At 49.3% G+C, this 24,709-nt stretch overlaps 1 protein-coding gene across 1 annotated transcript in view; it reads left to right on the top strand.

Annotated features, from left to right (window-relative positions):
• PDIA5 (protein disulfide isomerase family A member 5) overlaps positions 1 to 24,709 on the top strand; it is a 92,233-nt gene that overhangs the window by 1,817 nt on the left and 65,707 nt on the right. The window contains exons 2-3 of the mRNA XM_065942437.1: positions 17,442 to 17,568; positions 20,387 to 20,474. Of these exons, the coding sequence (XP_065798509.1) occupies positions 17,442 to 17,568; positions 20,387 to 20,474 (215 nt within the window). The remainder of the gene's footprint in view (positions 1 to 17,441; positions 17,569 to 20,386; positions 20,475 to 24,709) is intronic.

Below are 24,709 nucleotides of genomic sequence, written 5' to 3' on the forward strand. Positions count from 1 at the left end.
TGGGCAAATAAAGACAGAAGAGTGAGTACCCATATTCGAAGTTCTGGGAGCAGTACTGAAGGAGAGCTGTACATTAATTTAGAGGGAAGGTCAGCCGTGACTTTCCTGAGGGGTGAGCTGAGCTGTCAGGAGTGAGTGTGGGAGTCATCTAGGTAGTTGAGATCTGCTGATGCCCTCCACTGGGAGGTGTGGAGAGTGGGTAGGTTTGCTGAGAGCACTAGAACCTGGGAGTCATCAGCAAGGAATTGGCATTTTCTCCTTTCCCCAGGCCCAAGATTGGCTTAGCAGGTGTGAGACTGAGGTGTAGAGCCAGTGGCAAGTGGTGAGTGGACACCACGGGGCCTTGCTATGCTAAGTTGCTTCAGTTGTGTCCAAGTCTTTGCGACCCCATGGACTGTAGCCTGCCAGGCTCCTCTGTCCATGGGATTCTCCAGGCAAGATTACGGGAGCGGGTTGCTGTGCCTTCCTCCAGGGGATCTTCCCAACCCAGGGATCGAACCCATGTCTCCTTCGGCTCCTGCACTGTAGGCAGATTCTTTACCACTGAGCCACTGAGGATGCCTGGACACCAGGATGGGCCTCTGTAAATATAAACTGTGTCCATGTGATAAGGGTTCCCCAGCTCCTGGGAGTTGATTGGGTTTCTTTGTTCACTCAGTATTTACTGAGAGCTGATATGTGCAGGGCACTGGGCTATGACCCAAGAGACTCAAAGAAGTGTGAAGGGGTCTACAGAGATTCATGGACAGGGGTGTACACACATCATATTTTTTACAGCAGCAAAAATATGAAAGTGGCTTACATGCTTAACAATAGCAACATGTTTAAATTACTTGTAGCCCTTTCCATACCATGGAAAGTGATGTTTATAAAGGATATATGTATTTGTTAGAATGCTGGATTTATTTTCAAAATATTTTATAATGCTTATGAGGACTATCTAAGGACATGAAAAGTACTTGTGTATGATAATTAGGGGAAAAGTGGGATACAAAACGGAATCCCAGGGTGGCTGAAGATAGCTACAGAAGTGAGGGATTAGCCGAACATCCAGATGTCAACAGTGATTGCTCTGGAAGGTGGAGTTGTGGGTGAGTTTTGTTTACTTCTTCATTTATGCTTTTTTAATATTTCCCAAGTTTACTATATGAATGTGCATCAGCTTTTAATCAGAAGTTAGTAAAGGAACTTAAAAAAAAAATGTCTCTTTGGAGACTCCCAGTGTTCCAACACTATGACGTGGAAAGAGCTGCAGTCAACACTTGGACAAGTTGGTCCCAGCCCTTTCAGGCTGGGTATCTCTGCCTGGGGCCTGCAGCTGGGGGGGCCAGGCTGTCCTGTCCCCCACCCCCTCGGCTGCCTGGCCCTTCATGCTGTCCCTGCAGTCAGCCCTTCCTCAGGCCATCTGCGCTGACTGTCCTGTAGTCTCCATCCAGAACTTGGGAGGACATGACCTCACCGTGCTCGAGGGTCTCAGTGTCAGGCTGAGGCCCAGAGCTGGGCTGTGATGACCTTTTCACAGGTTCATAGACAAATGGGAAAAGTAACAATGGTAAATTTTTTCTTTTTTCTTTTTTTTCATGATTCCAAGTATTTCCAGTTTAAAAACTTAATTTCTCTGCTATGGTGTCCATATTGAGAGGGTGCTCGGGGAGTGGCTTAGAGTGTCCTTTTGGGAAAAATGAAAGCAGTGATACTGTATTGTGATTTTTTTTAAAAAAGCCTTCGATTGATAAAAATCTAAACTCAAATTTGTATGTTATATGCATAATATATTTTAAACATATTTAAAATATATTTTTAAAAATTATTTAAATTATATTTTAAAATATATCCTGCTACTCTGTGAGCTTCAGAAGTCTGAGAACTATTGACCTAACTCAAAATTCTCTGATTTTATAAGAGAAAAATGAGGCTTTGAGAGAGAAGGGACTCACCACGTGAGGCCACCTCGTTTGTAAAGATAAGGTGGGTGTGAGAGCCAGGCTCCTGAATTACAGATGGGCATTCTTCCCACTCCATCTATGTCATCCAACTCCCACCTGCTTCCTTCCACCCACGCCCTGCCCAGGCCTCTGCCCCTGAGGGTGGCGTGAAGCTCAGAACCTGGTGGGACAGGGGGCGGAGGTGCAGGGAACAGGAGATGTTTGCCTGGTCTCTCCTGCAGAGCTTTTAATGTATACGTATTTAGGTTCTACACCATTATATATTTAATAGGCTCTTGTGGGCTGGCCTGGGGGCCTAATTGCCAATTATAAAGCTGCTTGGAACCTGGAGTGCACTTTTCCCACAGAAATAAGCACTTTACAGAGGAAGTGTTAAAAAAGAACTGGCACATGAGTTGGGGGAATGGTCAGGTGCCTTAGGAGCGGCAAACAGGGTCCTGTGGATTCTGTCCAGGGTCAGCCTCTGGGGCACCCAGTGACCAGAGAAGGGCCCCGGCTTATGCCTCACAAGGAGGGCAGACCCTGACCTCTGTGGCAGTGGGGATCCTCTGTGTGCTGGCACCTCGCCCAGACTTGACATGCAGTCACCCTGGTCCGTGTTTGCTGGAAGGAATCAGTGTTGCAGGCAGGGAGTCCAAGACAGAAATGTAGGCAATGAGGAACAATGGACCAGGCTGGATGGATGGAAGGATTTGAGTCTGGGGCTGGGGAAATAAGACTGGAAAAGTGAATCCAGTAAAAAAAAATTAGATGCCTGGCAGAGCTTTCAGAACTCAAATCTGTAGGCAATGGAGAGACATAATGAAAGTTGCCCTTTTTAATAACAAGAACAGTGAGGTCACAGTGGAGGGTTGGGTTGGAGTGGGAGAGACTAGATTAATTTTCCCAAAACAACACTTTCTTCCTCTTACTTTCTTCTCTGTTATCTACAAGATGAGGTTCAGGGTGATGTTACGGAAAGAACATGGGCTTTTTGCCACACTCTGGAGCTGTGTGACCTTGGGCCCTGCCTATTTTCTTGTTTGTCAGCAGTGGTAATAATACCCATTGTGCAGAGTTGAAAGGATCAGAAATAATACAGGGAGCACCCAGCACAGTGCATGGCACTTGGGCACGCCCAATAAATAGGAACGGGCAGGCACCTCAGGTGGTTGGAGAAGGGGTGCCTGGTAGCCAGTGAAGGGCCAGAGGGCCTGTGAGTGGAGGCTGTGAGCTGTGGGTAGGGGGCTGTACCATGGGATTCTTGGATTCTTGCCATCATGGGTCCTTGGAGCCGAGGTCCTGATGGCTCCTTGCCCCTCTGCACTGGGCCCTTCAGAGCCTCTGGATGGGTGGGGGGTGTGGGTGTGTGTGCCCAGAGGGGCTAAGAGTTTAAGCACTCTGCTTTTCCCCTTTTTCCTGAAAGTGGATCCTCTCTTGAGACTGGAGATACCAACCACACTGCCTCCCTGGAGGGTTTGCCCCAGCTTTGTGGTTTTGTTCTGTGAGGCTCCTGTGTTTCCCTTGGTGGTTGTAGTAGGTTTTGGAGGCTGACAGTGGACCAGAGAGTGACCCCCAGGATGTAGGAGAGCCTAAGTTCTCCTGCATTACCGGACGTCGATGGTTTTCTTGCCCTCCTTTCGTTTCCCCCACACCTGGCGTCGTGGTGGGAGAGGGAAGGAGCACTGTGCCTCGCCCATCCTGCAGCACTAACCTGAGTCTCTGGCTTCCCATTTGACCTGTCGATGAGAATTATAAAACACCTGGTACCTTGTAGAGGGCTTGCAAAGTATTTCGGTGTATTTCAGGTCTGTGTAGTTCTGCGTCCCACACGAGCTGGGTGAGATAAGCTGGTTGAGTCCTATTACCCCCTTACCCTCCCTATGTAGAGGTAAGTTGACAGAGTGGGGAGAGACAGACCAGTGATGGGCATGGCCTGGAAGGCGAGGGCATAGACAGATCAATGGGTCACCTGACTGAGCAGCCTCCTTCGCAGGTGCTATTTTCTGAAATAGCAGCACCAGCCATTTACCCGGGGTATCCATGATTCTTGCTCTTTAGCTTCCTAATGGCCTGAATCTGGGAGGCGGGGCCACAGCCAGGCTCTCACTGACCATCCTCCTCACCCTTCTCATCACCCTCCCTGCTGGGCTCTAGGTAACTGTCCCCTCTGACCACCTACGTCCATCAGGGCCTCATTCCATTCACCAGTTTACAATCACTTCTAAATAATTAGCTTTGCAGTTATGTGGTGAGGGGTGGAGATGTGGAGTTGGAATAGCCTTTTTGCATCTTTTTATTCCCTGAGGTCATACTGAGCCCCCAGCTTGGATGTGTGCTCTGTGCACACATGGCCTGGTGATGAGCCTGTGCCCGGCTTCAGGGTTTCCTGCTCCTCACTGCTGGCCGGGGCAGGAGTAAGCATCCATCACCGCAAAGAATCCCACCGTTCCTCTAGCCCCTTGGCATGAGCAGATGTCTTTAATTCGTGAGCAGATCCTTTAATCCTTGTCTTGGAAGGTATTAATGGAGATCGAGGTCGAGGGCTTACGCTGGGGCTTAAACTTAAGGGTGATATAGCTTCTGAGCCAAGTCGTGGGCTTGGCTGGAAAGCTCTGCTCTAGGGCCAAGTAGGGCAGGCTCCTGAGGAACAAGCAGGTTTGCTCTCACCAAGGAGTCTGACCTGGCTGGGTCCTGGGCAGGGTGTTGTACATGCTCCTTATTTCAAAGGAACATGAACCACCATGTGCATGTTACATATATCATGTTCATTCATTCCACAGATCTTTCTTTTTTTGTTTTTAACAGATACCTCATGAGACTCTGTTATGAGCCAGACATACTGTGCCAAAGCATTGGGGACAAACTGATAAAAAGGATGGATACCATCCCTTCCCCCCATTGCCTGGTGAGAGGCCACTAATTTATTATTTAATTCAAGTAGGAAGTGCTGGAAGGAGGGAGATAGAGTGGTTAGAGCATGTGTAACAAGAATCCCTACCCTATTGCAGGGTGTCAGAAAAGGCCTCTCTGAAGACTTATGGACCCTTTCTCAAAAAAATGTTTTTAAATGTATAAAACAGAATGCATAGGATTATAGAAGAAACCAGTGGTATTGAAATAGTTATCAAAATATTTTAACAAATCGTGACAAAGTAGTATGTATTTTTTTTAATGCATCATGTAGGAAGATCTAGTGACAGATTTGATAATTTCTGTAAATTGTAAGTAATGGTGAGCATAGATAACTGCAATAACCCTCTTGTGCTGAGAAGATATGATTTCTATTGGTGACAAAGTTATGGACATTGTCAGTGCTACTGTAATTGGTTACCTACATTCATAATAAAGGGAGGACTAAATTTCAGTGAAATTAGTGAAAATAAAGATGCAGTTTATTTATTTCAGTGAAATTAGTGAAAATAAAGATCCCATCCACATTCACAGACCCCGGTGTAAGAAAAATTATCCCAAAACTTAGACATTAAATATGATTTTATGACTTTCTAATGTCACACTGGAGCATTGTCTAGGAAGCCCACCTCAGGGGCATCCGGTGCTTTAGGGATTGTCACTATGTTTTTTATTCCTTAGAATCCATACTCTGTAAACTTAGAAAGGATGCAAATGATTTCTGTTAGGTAGGGAAGAGAGATTCTTCAGGATATTAACTGGCTTGTTATCTCATTTAGCAATCATATCATACCTTTTTTCATCGACCACGTGTAAGTTTCTTATAACATCTTTTTAAAAAAAATTTGGCTGCGCCGCACAACTTACAGGATCTTAGTGCCCCCAATAGTGGAAGTGTGGAGTCCTAACCCCTGGACCACCAGGGAATTCCCTGTAACTTCTTTAACAAAATATTTTTATTAACTTTTTTTTTTTCTTTCTTACATCCTCTTTTGACCTAGCTTTGTCATTTTAGTGGGCCCCTTATTTAATTAATAACACTTTGAAATATGCTCAATCTTTGCATGAAAATTGGGTTTTTAAATTTGAAAATTATACTGGCTCCCTGTTGAAGAGCCATGGAGCGAGCAGAATGTGAGGTTGTGGCACTCGGAAGGGAGGTCTGGGTGGGGCTGTTAATTTGGGGTGCGGCTCAGGTGGGGTGCCCCAGGGGACGGTGTAGGGCAGGTAGAGAAGATGGACTGAGTGAGCCTGGGGGAACTGCTGCATTTACAGGATGGTGGCAGTGGATTTACAAAGAAGACAGTAAGGGTTGTGGGAGAGGTGGAAGGGAGACCAAGTGTGTTCTGCCAGGGCTGAGCGAAAGGAGAAGTGGAGGTACCTGTAGGGTCGTCCGCATGGAGGTCATTGCCGAACCTCCGCCAGGAGCCTCTTTGGTGGCGGGGGGCAGATCTGAGGATGCTAAGGACTGCTCAGAAGGGAAGGAGGGAGGTGGAAAATTCTGGCTGTGAAGGAGTGGGGAGTGGTATGGGGTCCAGAGAGGAGGTTTTTGAAAGATGGGTTAGTGGTCTTCCAACCCAGCTGTGACTCTGACCACCTTAAAGAGGTATGTGTAAAAATGGATTCTTGGGCTCTTCAGGTCTACGAGATGATTTTCTTCAAGGGTGAGGCCCAGGAAGCTGTCTTTCCAGAAAGCTTTTACTTACTGCTATTGTGCAGCTACAAACCAGTGACATTTACAAGCTAACATTAATTTTACGTGGTGGCCAATATCTTGCCAGCCAAGGTTGCCTCTTTGGGCCGAGTGGCATGACACAACTTCTGCCCGTGATAAAAGCCACATACACCAGCGACATTGTGAGACTCACTTGGCTGGAGCACGTGCTGTTTTTGCTTTTTTCTGTGGGCAGTGAGGGAATTGTGCACAACAGGTAGCAGAGAAGGGATGGCTCCTGCTGTCCTTGAAGCTCTTTCCAGTTGGTTGCGCTCAGTAGCTAGATTGGAAGGGGAAGCCGACTTGCTGGCCTCTCGGGTCTTGTTTGGGTGCAGCTCTGGGGAGGGGAGAGAGCTTGACGGACACCAGTGGGAAGTGTGTGCGTTGACAGGCAAAGACAAGAGCTTGTGATCTGTGCCTACAAGACCTCTGAGTCCCGGTTCTGCTGTTTTAGGCGTCACCTAAGTTGAGTGCCTTTACTTCTTTGAACCTCAGTTTTCACATCTCTAAAGTAGGGATGGTACACCTCCCACACAGATTGTTTACAGCAGGTTTTCAAACATTTTTACTGCAATTCCTGCAAGAACAGTTTTGCATTTTACATTTATAACCAAGTACATATATCTATATATGAACATAACAGATGCAGATTTTTCACTGAATACACAGTCTTGCTACCAATGTACACACTGATGTTTCCTTCATACTCTTATTTAAAGAAAAGCTGGTGGTAACCCACTGAAGCTATTTTATAACTCTGCTCTTGGGTTAAGGCCTGAGGGATAGAAAATACTGATTTCACCTCTCAGCTTTAGGGGATTGAATGAGATACTGTATGTCAAAGCACAGATGTATCTCATGGGTCATGAGCCCTTGAATTGTTATTTTCTTTTCAATTAATGGAGCTTTGAGACAGGGTTGGGTTTCCGGAGTGGGAATTCACCTGCTCTTCCTCGGGCCCTGCTGCCTGCTTCTCTGCTTCCTCCCCCAACTCTTCCTCGTTAGCAGGCCTGGCACACCAGGCTGGCAGCAGCCCAGAGCCCTCTTGGCTCTTAAAGAGGTTTTCCACAACATTAAAAGCTTTAGGGACTTAAGTCCTGGTTAAATGCACTGCAGTTGCAATTTCAGGATAAAAAAACCTGTTTTTATAAGCTCTTGGATCAGTCGTCCTGCCTCCGAATTGTCCCTTGTTGACAGCCACGTTTGTGCCATGGAAAATGGGTGGGAAAACTGTGGAGCCCACATCAAAGGTGTGGTTTTTAAAGGAAGCAAAATATAAGACATACCTTGGCTTTTCATTCATGGGAGCAAGTGGTGAGATGTGCGTGGCTCTTGGTCTTTCCACTTCACCTTGGGTCCGAGTTAGAGCTTTTTTACCTACTTGCCGGGTAATGTTGAGCAAGTTTCTAACTCTTCGTCTTGACTCCCTTATTTATAGACTAGGTATAATGAAAGTATCTACTTAATTCACTTGCCAAGAGAATGAGCTGGACAGTCATGTGAGCAGTTTTGCTGGCTCCTGGGCACACATGAGCACTCTAAACTCACAGCTCTTGCGATGATCATGGCCTCATCCCCAGGCCCTCGGTGTTGGGACTAAAGAGTCCTCTCAGGATTAAAGAGTCCTCTCTCGGGTTGGGTTCCATCCCAACTGAGTGCTTTCCAGTTTCACTCTCTTTCTTAAGCACATTTAGCTCCTCAGCTGCAGCTAGTCAGGGGTCCACATTCCAAGGGCCAGGCTCTGTCTTTCTGCCACACGCACACACACGCACATGCACGTGCCATCCAGGCAGTGTTCATTTTTATTTCAAAGGCTGCTGGGTGGTGGACTTTTGAACACTGGGAAATATCAGTGGTGAAATCTTCAAACTTGGTTTGAGGTCAGGCCTTAGCTCCTTGTGAAGAGGATATTTAGCCATGGTGATTGGTGACAGATGCTTACAATTTGTCCATTTAAGGAGCATAAATTACCTATATTTAAAAATGAACATTTCTCTCTCTCGCCCTCTTTTTCTCTCTCGTCAGAGCCATTCTCGGCATGCGTTGCATGCAGAGTTCTCTGCGGATTCTGTGTAATAGTTCTTATTAAAAAACTCCACACTGTCAGGTGAACAGAGGAGCCTGCAGCAGTCAGTCCGCTCAAAGTGAAGAGGGGAAGATAAGCACCCCTCTCACTTGGGAAAGTGCCAGTGAACACTGGATGGATGGTCGAGGGTATCAGGAGGCCTGTGAAAGACGGGGGGCAGTATTTGGTTGTATTCTGGGCATCTGGGAATCTCTCTTTTTTTTTTTTTCCCGGCTTATTTTAGGTGTTTTTTCCCTAACTCTAATTTTGAGATAGGCTTAGAGAAGAGCTGCAAGAAGAGTATAAAGGATTTCCATTTTCCTTTCACCCGATTCCACAGATATTAACATTTTATCACATTTATCATACTCTCCCTCTGCATATATAAAGTTTACAGACACAATTCTCCTTTGTCCCATAAATACTTTATTGTTTCCTAAGAGGCAAGGACATTCTCTTATATAACCAGAGTACAATATTCAAAATCAGGAATGTAGTACTTGGCTCAGGACTTGATCCAGAATCCCATGTTGAATTTGAATTAATTGTCATGTCTCTTTAATCTCCTTTAATCTGGGCCACTTTCTCAGTCTTTGTCTTTTGGGACTTTGGCATTTTTGAAGAATGTCCCTCAGTTTTGTTTTGGATGATATTTCCCTTCCTTCTGTGCCTTCTATCAGGAAACATATGTTCATTTGACTTATTCTTGGTGGTGTTAACACTGGTCCCTTAGTTGAGGTTTCTGCCAGATTTCTCAACTATAAAGTTACATTTTCTTGTAGTGGAGAAATACTTGGAGATTGTTAATTGTTTCCATGATGGTAGCCAAATGATGGTAATTTTAAAAAAGTATTTGTATCGGGCATGCCTATTATGGTTATAAAAATACACAAAGGAGAAGAATAAAATCTATTCAAGGACAAAGGCTTACTTTGGTGAATTTCTTTTTCTTCCGGTCATTTTCTTAGCATAATTGGCTGTATAGTTGTAATCATACCATGTACATTTTAAATTCTGTTTTAAAAACTTAATATTAAAACAAATATCTTTTCACTGTACAGTCTTTGAAAACATCAATTAAATGCCTGTTTCATCCTGTCAAGTGGTTTACTCTAAGAAAAGTTTCCCCCGATGTTGGATATTTAAGTTGTTTACAATTTCTGACTCTTGAGTAGGAATGAATGAGTCATACATGTGTCAGAATCTCTGTGAATTTCCTTGGGACACATTCCCAAAAGTGGAATTACCACGTGGAGGAGCAGAAATGCTTTTAAGGTACTTGATTAATTGTGCCAAATAGCTTTTCAAAAGAATTGTACTGGCTTAAGTCTTTGCCAGCACTATATGACAGTCGGGTGTCATATTTTAAGAGATTCACTAATGGTGTTTCTCAACTTTTTTTAAAACCGTGATCCAAAAATCAAGGTTTGTGTTGAGATTAATTTCCTGTATTTTGAATTATGAAAGCATAGATATTTATTTCCCAAAGTAAATTATAGTGTAATATGGCACGTTACTCCCTTCAGGCTCTGCCACCCCACTCCTGGCCTTGGGATAGCTCTGGGAGCTGGGAGCATGGGTGTGTCTGGGGCAGACCATTCAGGACATTGAGGGGCTTAGGGGCACATGAAGAATTGGGGAATTTCACCTACAGAATCCTAAGAGGGAATGTGTTTGCTGTCTTCAGAGTGTGGTAGGCTGGCAGAATGGCTTGGGAGGGGGAGGGATTTGAACTTTCTAATGACTGGAGCCATCCAAGATGAAATGGTAGGACATGGACTTCTGTGCATTAACATATTTAGTTTCTGCAACCTTCCAGAGTCCAATGAGCTGAGCAGCCTCAGGAGATTTTGAGTACTTGGCTCTGGAGGTTGGAGACGGCATGGAGGAATGTTTAAAGGAGTCTTCTATCTGGAAACCAACCAACCCAGCTTAACTCTGAGGGATGTCCTGGCCTGTTGGTCTCCTTACTATTAATAGTAAAGGGCTGAGGTTGTGGGGAACCTGAAGAGTTATTAGTTTTTCTTTCATTTGTGGGTAGCCATCACCAGGTGACCAAGATACTTGGGATGGGAATAGGCACAGTGAAACTCGAGTAATTAGGAGGAACGCAGTAAATCAAACCCTTGGTAGTCTGTCTCCTTCCTTGTAGCAGTTGATCTAAAGTATAATGCATGATTTGATGCTTTAGATGCTTTGAAATATCCCAACTGGAGTAGTTGTTAATATTTCTTTCTAGTTAAAGCTTTTGTTTCAGCAGGCACTCAAAATCTATTTGCATGTGTGCCAGAAAACCCGGAATGATAGTGCCTCAAAGAAATTCTTTATTCCATTCACATAGAAGTCTGGAAAGGGGTGTTCCATGGCCAATACATTCCTCTGTGGTATCAGAGTCCCAGGTGCTTTCTATTTTGATAACTCTACATCTTTAGCAAGTCCTTCCACCTCATTGTCTCAAGGTGGCTGCTTAAGTTCCAGCCATCTTTCTAGATTCTAGGGAGCAGAAAGGAGGAAGGGACTAAGAAAATTCGTAGACTATTAGGGACACTTCCTAAAAGTTGCTGCATAACACTTCGGTTTACATTCCAGGGACTGGAATTTAGCCACAGGGCCACACTTGATGCAGGGAAGACTGAAAGGTTTGACTTTTAATGTGGGTGGCCACATGCCCAAGGCAACTCAGCAGTTTCTTCATGAGGTGTAATTACCTCACTGTACTTCTCTGGTAGTGGTCACTAGACGAGGTTTGAAGAATATCATAATTGTAAAGGACTTTGGAAATCACTTCAACCCCTTCATTTTACAGAGAAAGACAGAGAGGAGGAGGCATGGCTTGTCCAAAGTCACACAGTCAGTAAATATCAAAACCAGCACAAAACGTGGGTCTCTGACTCTTTCTACCAAACCTCTAGCTCTCAAATACTCAGCCAGATGGGGTTCTCTGACCTGGGGTTCAGGTCATCTGTTTTTAACCTTATTCCTGGATCCCTTTACCACCAGCTTCCTAAGAGTCTAGACTTAGATTCTGACATTTCAAAACTATTTTGAGTAAGATGTGGGCTACACTAAATTAAACCAGTTTTTTCACAGCTCCAAACATAAGAAGGCTATCTTTTTTTCAGGTGACAGAGCAAAAAGAAGGTCAAGTCCCACCTCCACCTTTTTTCCTAAATGTTAAATTTCTGTCCTCAACTCTTCTTTCTTTAGCAAGTCACTTTTACATAATTGAATACCTCTGGCTTCATGATCTGCATTGAATAGTGAATCTATAACAACAGACAGCATCCTGGGCTATGGAGAATGTGAGGGTGCTGGCACGTACCTCAGAGATCCGGAGCTTTTTAAAGCTGAGAGTGTAATGTGGCAAGGACTGATCTCCTGTTATTTTCCAGAATTGCATGACTCTCTGTCTAGCCTGGTGGTGATGGTGGGTGAGGTTAAGTGAAGAGAAAGGAAGTTGTGAATGAGGTGTGTTAGAATGAGAGGAGGCAGAAGGGAGCCCAGACCCTGCACACACCTCTGATGAACCACAGATCTGGGCTGACAGCCCCAGGGTCCTGAGAAGGGTGGCTGACAGCAGCTGTTCTGGGCTTGCAGGAAGTAGAGAGTTGGTGTAAATCCCTGCTGGGACCCTCCTTGCCCATTCTGAAAGATTTTGGCTTATCCTGGCTGATTTGATTTCCCCCAGCTGCAGGAAGGAGGTGCTTCTGGGAAGGGTCCACTTGGGGTGCTGTGAGTCTAGGGAGCTTGTGGGGTAGAGGTAAGCCACTACCTCTGGCCAGGACCTGGGAGGCCCGAACTCTGTGACCTGATCTACTGTGTGACCTTGGTAAGTCAGTTAACCTCTCTGAGCTTCAGTTTCTTCATCTGTAGGACGAGGCTAGTGCCCACTTGTCCCAGAGGGGCAGGTGGGCACAAAACCGGGAAGCACCATCCTCCATGTGCTGTGTGGCCTGTGGGTCTGGTTCGCTGTGCAGACGGGTGGTTATTCTAGGTGCGGACGCTAGATTTGTGTACGTGCACATTTCTTCCTGCTTGGACGTGCTGTCCTGCCTGCTTGCAGGCAGGGCCCTGGAGAGGAAAAGGTGGTGCTGGGTCTCCTGTTGTCCTTGCTCTGTCTGTGATTTGTCGAACTAATAGCACTAATACAGATAATTACGATGCTTCTGTGCTGTGTGCCAAGCATAACGTTAGGTTCTCCTTGTAGTTTAAACCCCTTGTTTGATCCTCAGCCAACACTGCAAGGCAGGTGTCAGTATTATCTTCTCCTCGTTATAGGTAGGGAGATGACACTCATAACCCCTCATGTCATCCTGCTGTAAATGACGGTGCCTGGATTTGAGCCCAGGTTTGTCTGACTCCAGACGCAGTGCTCTTCCCATGTGTCTGTGGGGTGGTGAGACCGCAGAGGGAAGAGAGTGAGCTTCTCGGCTGGAGGCCCCTGTGTCCAGCAGGCCCTAAAACAGGCAGATGCCTGTTTGGAAGGTGAGGGGAGAAGCCAGCGTCCTCGACCCCATTGCCTCCAGCTGCAGTAGAGGGTGGGGGTGAGGGCTGTGTCGGGCACCCTGAGTGGCTGCTGGGCTCTGTAGGGTGCCTTATCCTCTGATGAGGGGAGGGGCTCGAGTGGAGGGGGCTGCTTCTCTGATGCTGGGGCCTGGTGTTCTCAGAGGGGTGTTGTGCTGTGACAGGGTTGGGGGGTTTAGGGACCAGTACTCTGATGGGGGGCACTGGCTCTCTGATGCAAGCGGGACCTGGTTTTGGGGCCCGTGTTTCCCAGCAGTAGAAGAAGAGAATGTCCTTCCCAGGTGTGTTCTGCCCTGCACCCAGGGGAAGATTTATGGGTCTCAGCCCAGTCAGTGGGGTAGTTCAGCCCTGATGGAAATACTGTGAAGGCTGGGGCTGGTGAGCAGAAAGAAAGCAATTATTGGGGGAAAGTCAGAAGGAGTTTGCACAGGCAACAGAAGGGGATTTTTTTCTCTTCTTCCTCCAAAGTGAAAGACTTAGGACGTAAAGAGCCTGCCTGCCTGCCAAACCCAGGAACAGCTCCATGGCTGGCTCGGAAGGTAGCTGGCTTCCTTCTCACACGTTGCCCTGTCCCCCGCTCCGAGGGCTTGACAAAACAGAGTTTGTGCATCATTAACATTATTATTGTTGCCGTAGTTATTGTTATCAAGGTTTGTGGGTTGTGACTTATGAAGTCTGCAGGAAGGCTCTTGGCAGGGCTATCCAGGGCTCACTGGAGCTGCATATTTAGGGAGGGAAGGAGAATGCATGCTGGAAAGGTTAAGGTAGACTGAAGCGGAGGAGAAAGGAGAATGCTAAGTGGCTGGAGGAGAGTCCCCTTGGGTTTAGAGGAGGGAGGAAAGGGCCGTGCTCCCTCCTGTCCCTGTGGTTGCTTGCTAAGGTGAGGGTCTGTCTGAGGCCATATAAGGGGCCTCTTACCCTCTTCTCAGAGATATTCAAGCGAGCATCTTAGCTCTTTGCACACCAAGTCCCCTGATTTCCCCTGGATCTACCTGTCCCGACTATTTTCCTCTGTTCCCTATATTTCAGATCCTCTCCTAGCAGATCCTGCCTCTCCTGTGCCCACAAACGTCCACACGGCTCCCCACCTTCAGTGGAGACAGCCCGCCCTCTGCCCCACCCTGCGGCTGCCTGTACCCCTCCTGCATGGGGTGCGTCTCTCTGCAGCCTGCCTCCCCCTGCACTTGGCCTGGCCTTCGCCTGTGTCTCCTCCCTGGTCTGCGTTGATGTGGCACTTCCTGACCTTTCTCCTGGTCCTCCTCCTTCTCCTCCTCCTTACTTCTCCCTCTGGACCCTGACCTCTGAGACTTCGTTGAGTCTCACCGTCCAGTCTGGAGGATACCTCGGTGGGGTGTCTGGTCCACATATCTGTGCCTAAGCTTATTATCACCTTCCTCAACAGAGACAAAAGCCTCCTCTACTTTTCCATTCTTGCGATTTTGGTTCTTGTTCCATTTCTGAGCACACAATCTTTGGGTCGTTTTAGCTTCTCCTCTTCCTCCCTTCTTACAGATGAATAATCATTGAGTTCTGTTGTTTTTCTCTCGAACCTCTTGGATTGAACCATTTCTCTTTACTTGGGGAGCCACCCGGGGAGTCCCTTCACCTCCAGCCTTCTGGCGACTGTCCAGTCTGAGATCACAGCCAGATGGGCCTTTTGAGCCAGGCTTTCAAGGTCCCACACCACCCACCCTGGACTGGCCCCACCGGCTCTCTCCTACCACTCTCCAGCCCAGACCCTCCCTGACTGCCCTGGGTCTGTCTGGCTTCTGTGGTCCCTCTGGGTCTCCCAGGAGCTGTCACAGACTCGCCTCATAACGCGCTCCCAGCAGAGGACCTCTGCAAAGGTCAAGAGTATGGCAGTCGTGTGTGTGTCATGTTTATTGTGTTGGACAAACACTTCCTAAGGGTTTTCAAGGGGTAGGTGCTCCTAGTTTAGGGAGTGGAGTAGGGATGGGGCAAGATGAGGAGGAGATGGACCCTCCATAAAGAGTTCTTAACCAGGCTGGCCGCAGACAGTGCTGCGTTTAAGCCCCAGCCTCAGTGTATTTCTGGTAGACCTGAACCTCTCTGCTGTTTGAGGGTGAACTCTGGGGTAGAGGCTTTGTTGGTTTGTGTACTCTGAGAGTAGCTGGTTAGAATATAACCGTTAGATGACCTGAGGGATTCACTGGGCTTTCTAGGAAGGAAGCTGTGGATAAGCCTTGAGACTTGGTGCTCTTGTGGTTTCTGCTGTAGACACTTTGCTGTCGCTTGGCCTAGCTGCACGCTGCTGCGCTGCCTGGGCAGGTGGGCATAGGGCCCACCCTCTCTCCCCCTTTCCTGACCCTCCAGTCCAGAAATTCAGGTGCCTCTCAGGAGGACTGATCTGCGGGTCAGAGTCCTGAGGCACTGGGCAAGGGCAGTTGTTTCTATTGACTACCCAGGTTATTTGAGGATTAAAAACAGCAGCATCAACATGTTTTTCTAACAAATTCTTTTCTTTTTTTCCTTTAACCATGTGCATTTTGTTATGGACCTTTCTGGAATAACATGTAATAATAAGGTGGACTGGACTTTTTGTTGCACTCTCAAGGTTGCTGTATGAAGGCAGGGGGTCCTCAGGCTTTGTGCACATCCTGCCAGGGCAGAATAAAGGAAAAATCATTCCTGGACAACTCCTGATGGTTTTACTCTGTGGAGAAGGTTAAGTTGCATCCAATGGCAGATTATATTTAGAAACACTATAATATGGCCACATTTCTGTCTTCTACTCTGCTGAGATGGAAATTTATATTATACATTACAGTAACTGATACTGTTAGAGTGCTGTATGATTTATAAGGCATATTCGATAAGTTACCCCCTTTCATCCTCACAGCTGTCCCACGAGGGGAGGTATCATTATCTCCACATCAGATGCGAAGCACTAAGTCTATGGAAGGTTGAGTGATGTTGCCTGGGCATCTTATCTATTGAGTGAAGCTCAGACTCAATGCAAGACTTCTGGCTACAAAGAGGCAGTGGCCTAAGAGGACCTGGGGTCATATAGAGAGACGGGGGTTCAGATGCTGGTCCTGCTTCTTATTAGCTATGCAACTTTGGTCAAACTAACTGATCTATAAGATCACACACATTGGATAATCTATAGTTGCCTCCTCATTACCACATTCCTCCATAACCCTCGTGGGGGGATTAGGTTAGCAACATTCTGGAAAAGGGAAGGGAAGGTGCTAAGGGGTAGGGGTTGAGAGGAGATGGGTGATTTCAAGGTTCAGTTTGTCTGTACTTCTTCCCACCTCTGCCTGGAGTCTCCTGGCAGAGCATTTCTTATTCCGTCTCTCCAGGTGTTAACCGTGGTATTCTTTGCTGGCTATGCAGGGGGCTGTTGGCCAGCTATGTGGGCTGGGTGAGGGGCTCTGCTGGGTCACAGCTTTGTTCAGACATTTAGCAGCCTCCCCTTCCTGCTCCTGCTTTCAGCCCACCTTTCATGCCTGCAGCAATGCCTGGTACTTCCAGGGCCCAAGGTGTTCAGGGTTTTCTGTGGGAGAATTGACTTGTTTCTTGTTGGCTGGTCTCCTGAGACCATTGGCTCAGTGGGGGAAGTGAGAAACCCCTCACCCACCATTCATTCCCATCCTGAATGGGATCACGTTAAGAGGTGATCATACTTCTCTGTGGATTTGGGGCTTTGGTGCTTCTAGGCGGGATGGACTTTTCACATTGCTCCACAGTGTGACGTTTGAGGACAGGGTAGGGTACAGACCTTGACCTCCCAGAGAAGTCTTGATTGAAAGGGTGGCAGGAACGTCCATGCAGCATGCTTATGCACCCATGTAGTCCATATGGCCTCATAAAAAAGTGCATGAAGAAGAAGGGTAAGCTGGTGACTGGGAGTGGGCTGGAAGAGTCCCTGTGGGAGGGGAACTATTTGGAGAGTATGTGCGTGAGTGCTAACTAAGTACTTTCAGTTGTGTCCCACTCTTTGTGACCCTATGGACTGTGGTGCTCCAGGCTCCTCTGCCCATAGGATTCTCCAGGCAAGAATACTAGAATGGGTTGCCATGCCCTCCTCCAGGGGATCTTCCCAACCCAGGGATGGAACCCAGGTCTCCTGCATTGGCATGCAGCTTCTTTACCAGTAGCACTGCCTGGGATTTGGAGAGGGGGTGAGGCAAAAGGCAGGTGTCGGGTTGAGAGGAGGGGTGTACCTTATCCCTCCCCAGTCATTCGTGTCTAGGGGCAGCACATCTGGGGGTGCTTCTTGTCCTCGGGTCCACCGGGACTCAGGACTCATGGTCCTTGGCTCCTTGATCCCCAGGTGGCCCTGCCGACGTGGCTGTCTTCCGCAAAGTTCTCCTCACTCATTGACAGAATCTCTGACCCCAAGGACTTGAAAAAACTTCTCAGGACCCGGAATAATGTACTGGTGCTTTACTCCAAATCTGGTGAGTACCTCTCCTGACCTTGGGGCCGTGGTCAGGGATGCAGTGGGATGGAAAGGAAGGAGCCGGGGCAGAGGTGGGAGGCAGAGACCCCAGGACTAAAAACTGCCCACTGAGGGTCCTGACAAAGGGGCATTAGTGCTGCTGCTTTGGATCCCTAAGAGGTTGTTTTAGTTTTTACCAGGGTTTCTTAGGAAAAGCCCTCTGGAGTCCCTCAGTGCCTCAGGAGGGAGAGGACATGTGAGTGAAGGAGGCCAGAGGACAGTGACCACCAGGGGTGTACTCTCTGGCTGCTGGACAGCAGGCCAGCCCCGCCAGGGCCACGCTTCGCCGGAGCTGTGGATTAATTGACTGACTGGGCCAGCCTGTCTCCAGCTGGATTGGCCCAGGCTTGGGGGCACACACCCAGGCTGGCAGTCCTGGCCTTGCCTGGCCCCAGTCTGTCTCGCTCTGGGGTCAGAGCAAGAGACTGAGTGTGGGGTGGGAATAGTGGTTTGCTTCTTCTGACCTTGAGGCTGGAGAGGGCATCACAGACGGAGAGGTTTGCTCAGCTCTTGGCTGCGACTTCGAACATCTGACTTGACGCTGTTCCAGCAGAGTTAAGTGTTCTTGCTGCCCTCAAGGATGCCAAGTTTCCTGTGCCCCAGAGAAGCAGTAGCCAGTAGGTATGGCCAGTTCCAGCACAGCTCTTCCAGCAGCTCATCCTCAACACCCAGCCCGGGGCGGGGGCAGGGAGGTGGTGGTGCTGATGGGTCTTCTGGACACGTGTCCATCCTGAGGCCTGCGTCCTCCACACACCTGGCACGTGCTGATCCTTGCCCTTCTGAGGGCCTGGCACACACTCCCAGGCGTTGTTTTTCTGTTGGGAATAGGGGGAAACTGAGGCGGGAGACAGTAAGAGTCGCTCCTGAGGCCTGGGCTCCAGGGCCCTGTACAAGTGTATCTCAACATCCTTGAGTGCCCCTGGAGCTGGGGGGTCATCAGCCCCACCCAGGAACACGTGGGTGTTCACTTTTTTCACTGTCTTTCCCGGGCACACCGCTTCACATAAGCTCACCTACTTAGAAGGGCTCTGCAAGGAACTTCTGAGACACGCTCTGATTTGCTGCCTTTCCGTGAGGGAGGCAGTGCAGGTCGTCAGGTGATGTCCAGTTTATGAACGAGGAAATTGGAGCTGCCTGGCCTGAGGTCCACCAGGCGGTGGACGCTAGGGTGGGTCCCTCTGTCCCCTTTGCCTGGCCTCCTCTGCTGGAGGCAGGAAGAATGTGCAAAGTCTGCAGTGACGGGAGGCTCAGCCACCAGGAACGGATGTGGAGAGTAGAGAGTGGGAAGGTGAGGTGTCTAGCCCAGGGCTTGAGGGGCTGGGAGCGCTCTTGTTTTCTCTTCTGCCCTAGCCCAACCTCTGTCCCTGCCTCTTGGCAGTGGGGCTCTCAGCAGCCCCGTGCACCTGGCTCCTCCCTGGTTTGGATCTCTGGGCTTGGACCCCGGTGGTGACTTTACCTTCCGGCCTCCTGCCCAGGCCTGTCCTGACACTGGGGACCTCCCATGGCTTTAGGAGCAATGTGGTTACCAGCTTTTTTCCCCTCCTCATCCCAACCAGTGCCTCCCTTTCCATGGCTGAAAGGCAGGCTCAGGGAGGGGGCTTCATGTGCTCTACTCAAGTTTCCCTCCCCTGCCTCCCGATCCCAGTCTGAAGGGTGAGGACGACCTTTCCCACCTCGGCCGCGCCCCCCCCTGACCTGGGGGTTCCAGGGAGGGCCTCTGCGGGTGGCTCTGTGCAGGGCTCTTGAAGGATGTTTTCTGTTCACTGCATAAAAGGCTCAGCAGGCTTTGTGTTCACAAACAGCTTCCATTATCCACACTAGAAAAGGAGATCTGAGGAGGCAAATAATTCAGATATCATTTCTGCTTGGCTTTAGAACATATCATGCAGTTTCTGGTGGGTGAGGGCGGCAGCCTGCTGTCCCCATGGTGTCTGCATGGGGGCCCTTTCCAGGGAGCTAGCTGACAGGGACAATGCGGGAACGCGACAGCCCGGCCACAGCCGCCATGCAGTGGAGCGCGAGGGGCTGGTGGCGTGGCGATCCTGGCCACAGGGGCTCCAGGTTTAAGAGCCTCCCCTCCTACCGTACTTTCCAGGGGCTCTGCCCCAACACCTCTTCCTTTCTCATGTTCACGCCGCCTGGCCCTGAGGCATAGTCCATGGTCCTGCTGCTGACCACCCCCCCCTTCCCCGGGGTACTGCCAGGCTGGGGAAGCAGGCTGTGAGAGTGACTTGGGTCCATTTAGCGTTGGTCCGTCAGACCCGAGTCGCAGGTAAACCTCGTTTAGTCACTCCGCTGTATGGAGGCCCTCGATGGGTGTGTGACACACAGGTGAATGAGGGTCTGGTCCCAGCCCTTGTCAGTCCCCAGGTTGGGCACCAGGACAGGCAAGCGTGGAACCAGCAGGCTCATCTCCTGCTTAGTTATAGAGTTGTAATTGTTCAGTTATAGAATTTTCAAAATGTGCCTCAGAAAGGTCATGAGTCAGAGATTCTACAGGGAGCTGAGGATCTACCAGAGAGACTTGGCAGAGTGAGGGGTGAGGCGTGGCCTGAAGGAGGGGTGACGGGTTCTGTGTCTGAGGGTGGAAGCAGGGCCTTCTGAGAAGAGCTGGATGGTCCTCAGTTAGAACCATTGCCCACAGGGATGCATTGTTGCTGGTGCTCAGAACCTCGCCTCTAGGGCTGGCCTCTGTCCTTCCTTGCCCGGGGCAAGATGGCAGGGGTGGGGGCAGCGTTGCTTGGGCACAGATGTTTATTTATTTATTTATTTTACAGAAGCTGCAGCTGAAAGTCACCTCAAGTTATTGTCTACTGTAGCCCAGGCAGTGAAAGGACAAGGCACCATCTGCTGGGTGGACTGTGGGTATGATCCTGGGGACGTGGGATGTGGTGGCTGGAGGGCGAGGGGTGGGCTCTGGTGGGTGGGGTAGGAATTGTTCCTGATTGATATTCTGGGAGAGGAGGTATGATGGAGAGATAACTGCTGAAGAACACCCCCCTCCCCCCGCAACCCCCCAGTGATGCTGCAGGACCACTATGGGCTGGAGAAGGGTAGGTGTGGCTCCCCCTCCTGTCTTTACCCACCCCTCTTCTTCCCTTTTACGTAGTACTTTTACTTGTTACTCTGTTGTCATGCACTTGATTTTTGTTTCCTCAGAGGGTGCAGAAGGAGCCTTGATGCCCGAAGAGGCAAGATTATTTTCAGGGCCACTTGGTGGGCTTGCTTATGGGGGGAGTCTGCATTGAGAACCATGTGCTTTACCCGCAGCCCAGGCCCTTCATGGGGGTCTCCAGGGCCCACAGTGCACAACTGGGGAGTCAGCTGGCAGACCTGTCTGTTGCTCTGGCTTCCGAGGTGGCTCCGTCACACGGGTCAGTCCTGGACAGGTGGCTGAATCCTCCCAGCTCTTTCCTCTGGCCTGTGTTCCCACCTCAACATGTCCCGATGACAAGGCTGTGAGCTGCTTCTGCTGCCCCTGCCCCCTCCCAGAGACTCTGTGTCAGTGTCTTGGTGGCAGAATCACATGCCAGCCCACAGGAGGTCCCTTCTGAGTGCAGCAAAAGGGGGCACTTTAAACTCCTCAGATCCTTCTGAGTTTGGGAGTTTTAAGTCCATGGTGTTCTCGGCTTCCCTTCCTTCTCTTCATTAGGAATAATTGCCACATCTCTCCACATTCAGCACTTTTGCTGCTGGGATTTATATACACACACCTCTTGTCACATAATTAGTTCCCAATTGGGCATAGATTGGCAAAAACAGAGCAAAGACACATAGACAGTGAAACATACGGAAAAGGTCAGGAAGAATAGGTTTGTTCTTTGCACATTTGTTGAGCACTGTCTGCCCGCAAGGCACTGCACCGCACTGGGTGGACACCAGCATTTACATGTCCTTCTGATCGAGGATAGGAGGTGTTCCCAGGGTCGCTGGGTCCTCACCTGGACTTGGGGTTTATTGGGAACGTGAGTTTGGGAAGAGCAGGGGAGAGGAGCATAGGTAGCACTACAGTTTTGTTAGTATGGGGACTAGGTGGGGCTCTCCTGGGAAAGTGGCACTTCTTTTCCTCCACGACCCATAAGGGTCTTTGTAACCTTTAATATCTCTGTCCTTGCCTGAGTGACAAACCCTTTACTACTCTGTGGTAAAGCAGGACTGTCACCTCCAGACCCACGTGAGCTGTTAGGGGCTCCACTCCAGTACAGTCTTCTCCCTCTTCAGCTTAAGTTCTCAGTGGCTGTTTTGCAAGTAAACTTCTGGGACACAACTGTTTTATAAGTTGGTAGCCTCAAGCGGGTCCTGCCTGTCATTGGAGAGAATTGATGGAGAGGCATATTTTGACAGAGCACCGAATGAGGCCAGAAGTCTTTGTCAAGCAGTGTTTGCTGCACAGTGTGTGTGCACGCATGTGTGTGCGTGTGTGCATGTGTGTGCGTGTGTGTGCGTGTGTGCATGTGTGTATGTGCGGGCGCGCACGTGTGCGTGCCTGTCTGGTCTTCGTCAAGCAGTGTTTGCTGCGCTCTGTGTGTGTGTGTGCACAGGTGTGTGCACGCACGCGTGTGTATGTGCGTGTGTGTGTGCGCACACGTGCCTGTCTGGTCTTCATCAGGCAGTGTTTGCTGTACAGTGTGTGTGTGTGTGCGCGCGCACACACCTGTCTGGCCTACACCTCCCGATTGATTCAAACACCAGTTTAATGGAACAGACAGCTCAGTAAACAGTTGATGAGATTTCAGTTGTTGGTTACTTCTAATCAGAGTGGGTCTGGAAGTGTTCTAGTCTCCCATGTGTGTCTCTGTCTCCTGTATTTTACCAGGACTGCTCTGTGTGACTGGCAAAGTGATAGAGCCCGTTAGAGGGGATAGGGTGCTCTGGAATATCCATACCAAGCCAATGGAGCCTCATCGCAGGGAGTTCTTCCCAGGCTTGTAGGTGGCGGAAGTGGGCAGAAGAGCTTGGTTTAGCTGCCCCATCCACCTGAGCACTCCATTCACTTGAGCACTTACTCTGTGCTTTGAGGCACAGACCTGGCTAATAGTGTCCTTGAGGATTGCAGTATGCAGGGAGGCAGCAGACATCTAGCCAGGTGATTATAGTCACTTCATTCCTTCTGCCTAGAAAGGTTGAAGAAAACTTCCCAGAGGAGGTTGAGTTCAGACTTGGAGCAAGTCTTCAGAGGACCAGATCTTTCAAGTGCCCTGGCCTTCCCTGCAGGCAGCTCCCTGTGGTGTGGCCCCTCGGTTGTCGGGCCGATGGGTCTGGGAGCTGACAGTCCTACTTTGCTCCCTGGACAGGCAGGACGTATGGTGCTGGGCTTAGTGTGTAAAGACAGACTAAGAAGAAGAGAACTGGGGACTCATTTGGAGACATAATGTCTGGAATCAATAAAAAGTGCTGCTGGGAGAGAGAATTCTTTGACTTGATGCTCTAAGATGAAGATCTAGGGGGCAACTTATGACTTTAAAGAGGTAACCTGAAGACAAAGGGTTGAGTCTTCACATAATTGCTACTCAACTCATGCCTCTAAGAGGAGGCATAAGCTTAAATATTAAACAGCTTTTAAAAGTTTAGATAAGTAGGTGGATTATGGAGCTATAATGGATGATGTTGGAAGCCAGAATATCAGGTAGGATACAACTAAATCTTCCCCAGAACAACCACAGGGATAGAACTGGGAGCTCTGGTCCTTGCGGGCCGCCCTGGGTGGCAGGGAACGGATTACCATTACACAGGGAGATCCCCATGGATGTGAGCTGGACAACGCCTTCTGCTCAGCCGCTCCTGCTCAGAGATTTCTGAACGTGCCCCATAAATCACTAGGGGAACCCAGTGTGTTCTCTCTAGGCCCTGTGGTGACAGCACTCAGCTATGTTCGTGAGTCTGAATGAGATGCCCCTGCGGTGGGCAGATGGAAGGGCAGAAATGCTCCGGCGGGTGCTCTTCACTGCTCTGCAGGGGTGTGAGCGGAGGACCACAGGTGAACAGCTGGAGCACGGCTGCCTTTGCGTGGGCCCTGCTGTGTGTGCTTCCCCAGCTCTGCGTCCCGCCCTGCCAGCGAAGGGATGGAGGCAGAATGGGGATGCCGGGACTTGGGGTGGGATGACAGCCCCTCTGCTTTCCTCCCATAGAAGGCAGGTGAGGGGCCAGGGGGCATCCGGGGGAGAGAAGACAGTGCTCCAGGGTGGGGAGTCTGTAGAGTGTGTGCAGTGATGACACAGCCCTTGGCTGAAGGGTCAGCTCAACTGCTTACTAGCCCAGTGACTCTTGTCTTCAAGAGTTTTTCCTTGGGTGAGGGCCTCTTGGTCATTGTGAGGATGCCCCTGAAGAGAGATGAGTCAGCCGCAGTGCACAGGCTGTTCTGTTTGGACCCTTACGAACTATGGGGTGCTGTGAAATTTGTAGGGCTGCAGGTTGGGAGACCTGGCTTTGAATCTAAGCTCTGACAGCAAATAGCTTTGTGACCTTTGGCAAGTCACTGCCTGTCTCTGGGCTTCAGTCTACTCTTGTGTGAAACATGGAGTTGAATCTTCCAAGTTGCTTTCATCCCTACATAGCCTGGTTGAGAACATTCTGGAAGCTACCAGGCTCTTATGTGTGTACACATATGTGCCGGTATGTATGCACATGAAAGCCCGTGTATTCATGTAAGTGTGTGGGAGGGTGTGTCTTCTGGTCTTCGTGTCTCTCCCCACCCTCGGTGTCTGCTTCTGACATCCCTCCTGTCCTTCCCTCTCAGCCTCTCTCCTTCTATGTTCCTTCTCCTTTGATGGTTTCTCTTGCCTCTTCCTTTCTCTGGTCCCTGCCCATTCTTTTGGTCTTTTTCCTTCTCTCTTCTCTATGTGGATATTTCTTCTCTTTTCCTTGCTTTTCTGGCTCTTTCCTCCCTACCCCTGCCTGCACACTGACAGCCACACACACCCTTCTCTGCCGGTTTTCTCAGGCCCGTAACTTGTTGCTCTGAGGTGTCTCTAGGCTTCCTGGCCTCCGTCCAGGGGCCTGTCAGCTCTCCCTTCCCCTCACTCCACCTCCTGGCTCAGATCTCGGCAGCCACACTCGGGTTGGCTGGTGGTACTTGTTCAGCTCTTAAGTGGGTTGTGTGT

This window comes from Muntiacus reevesi, chromosome 8, assembly GCF_963930625.1.
Source record: "Muntiacus reevesi chromosome 8, mMunRee1.1, whole genome shotgun sequence".
In the NCBI taxonomy this organism is placed as follows: domain Eukaryota; kingdom Metazoa; phylum Chordata; class Mammalia; order Artiodactyla; family Cervidae; genus Muntiacus; species Muntiacus reevesi.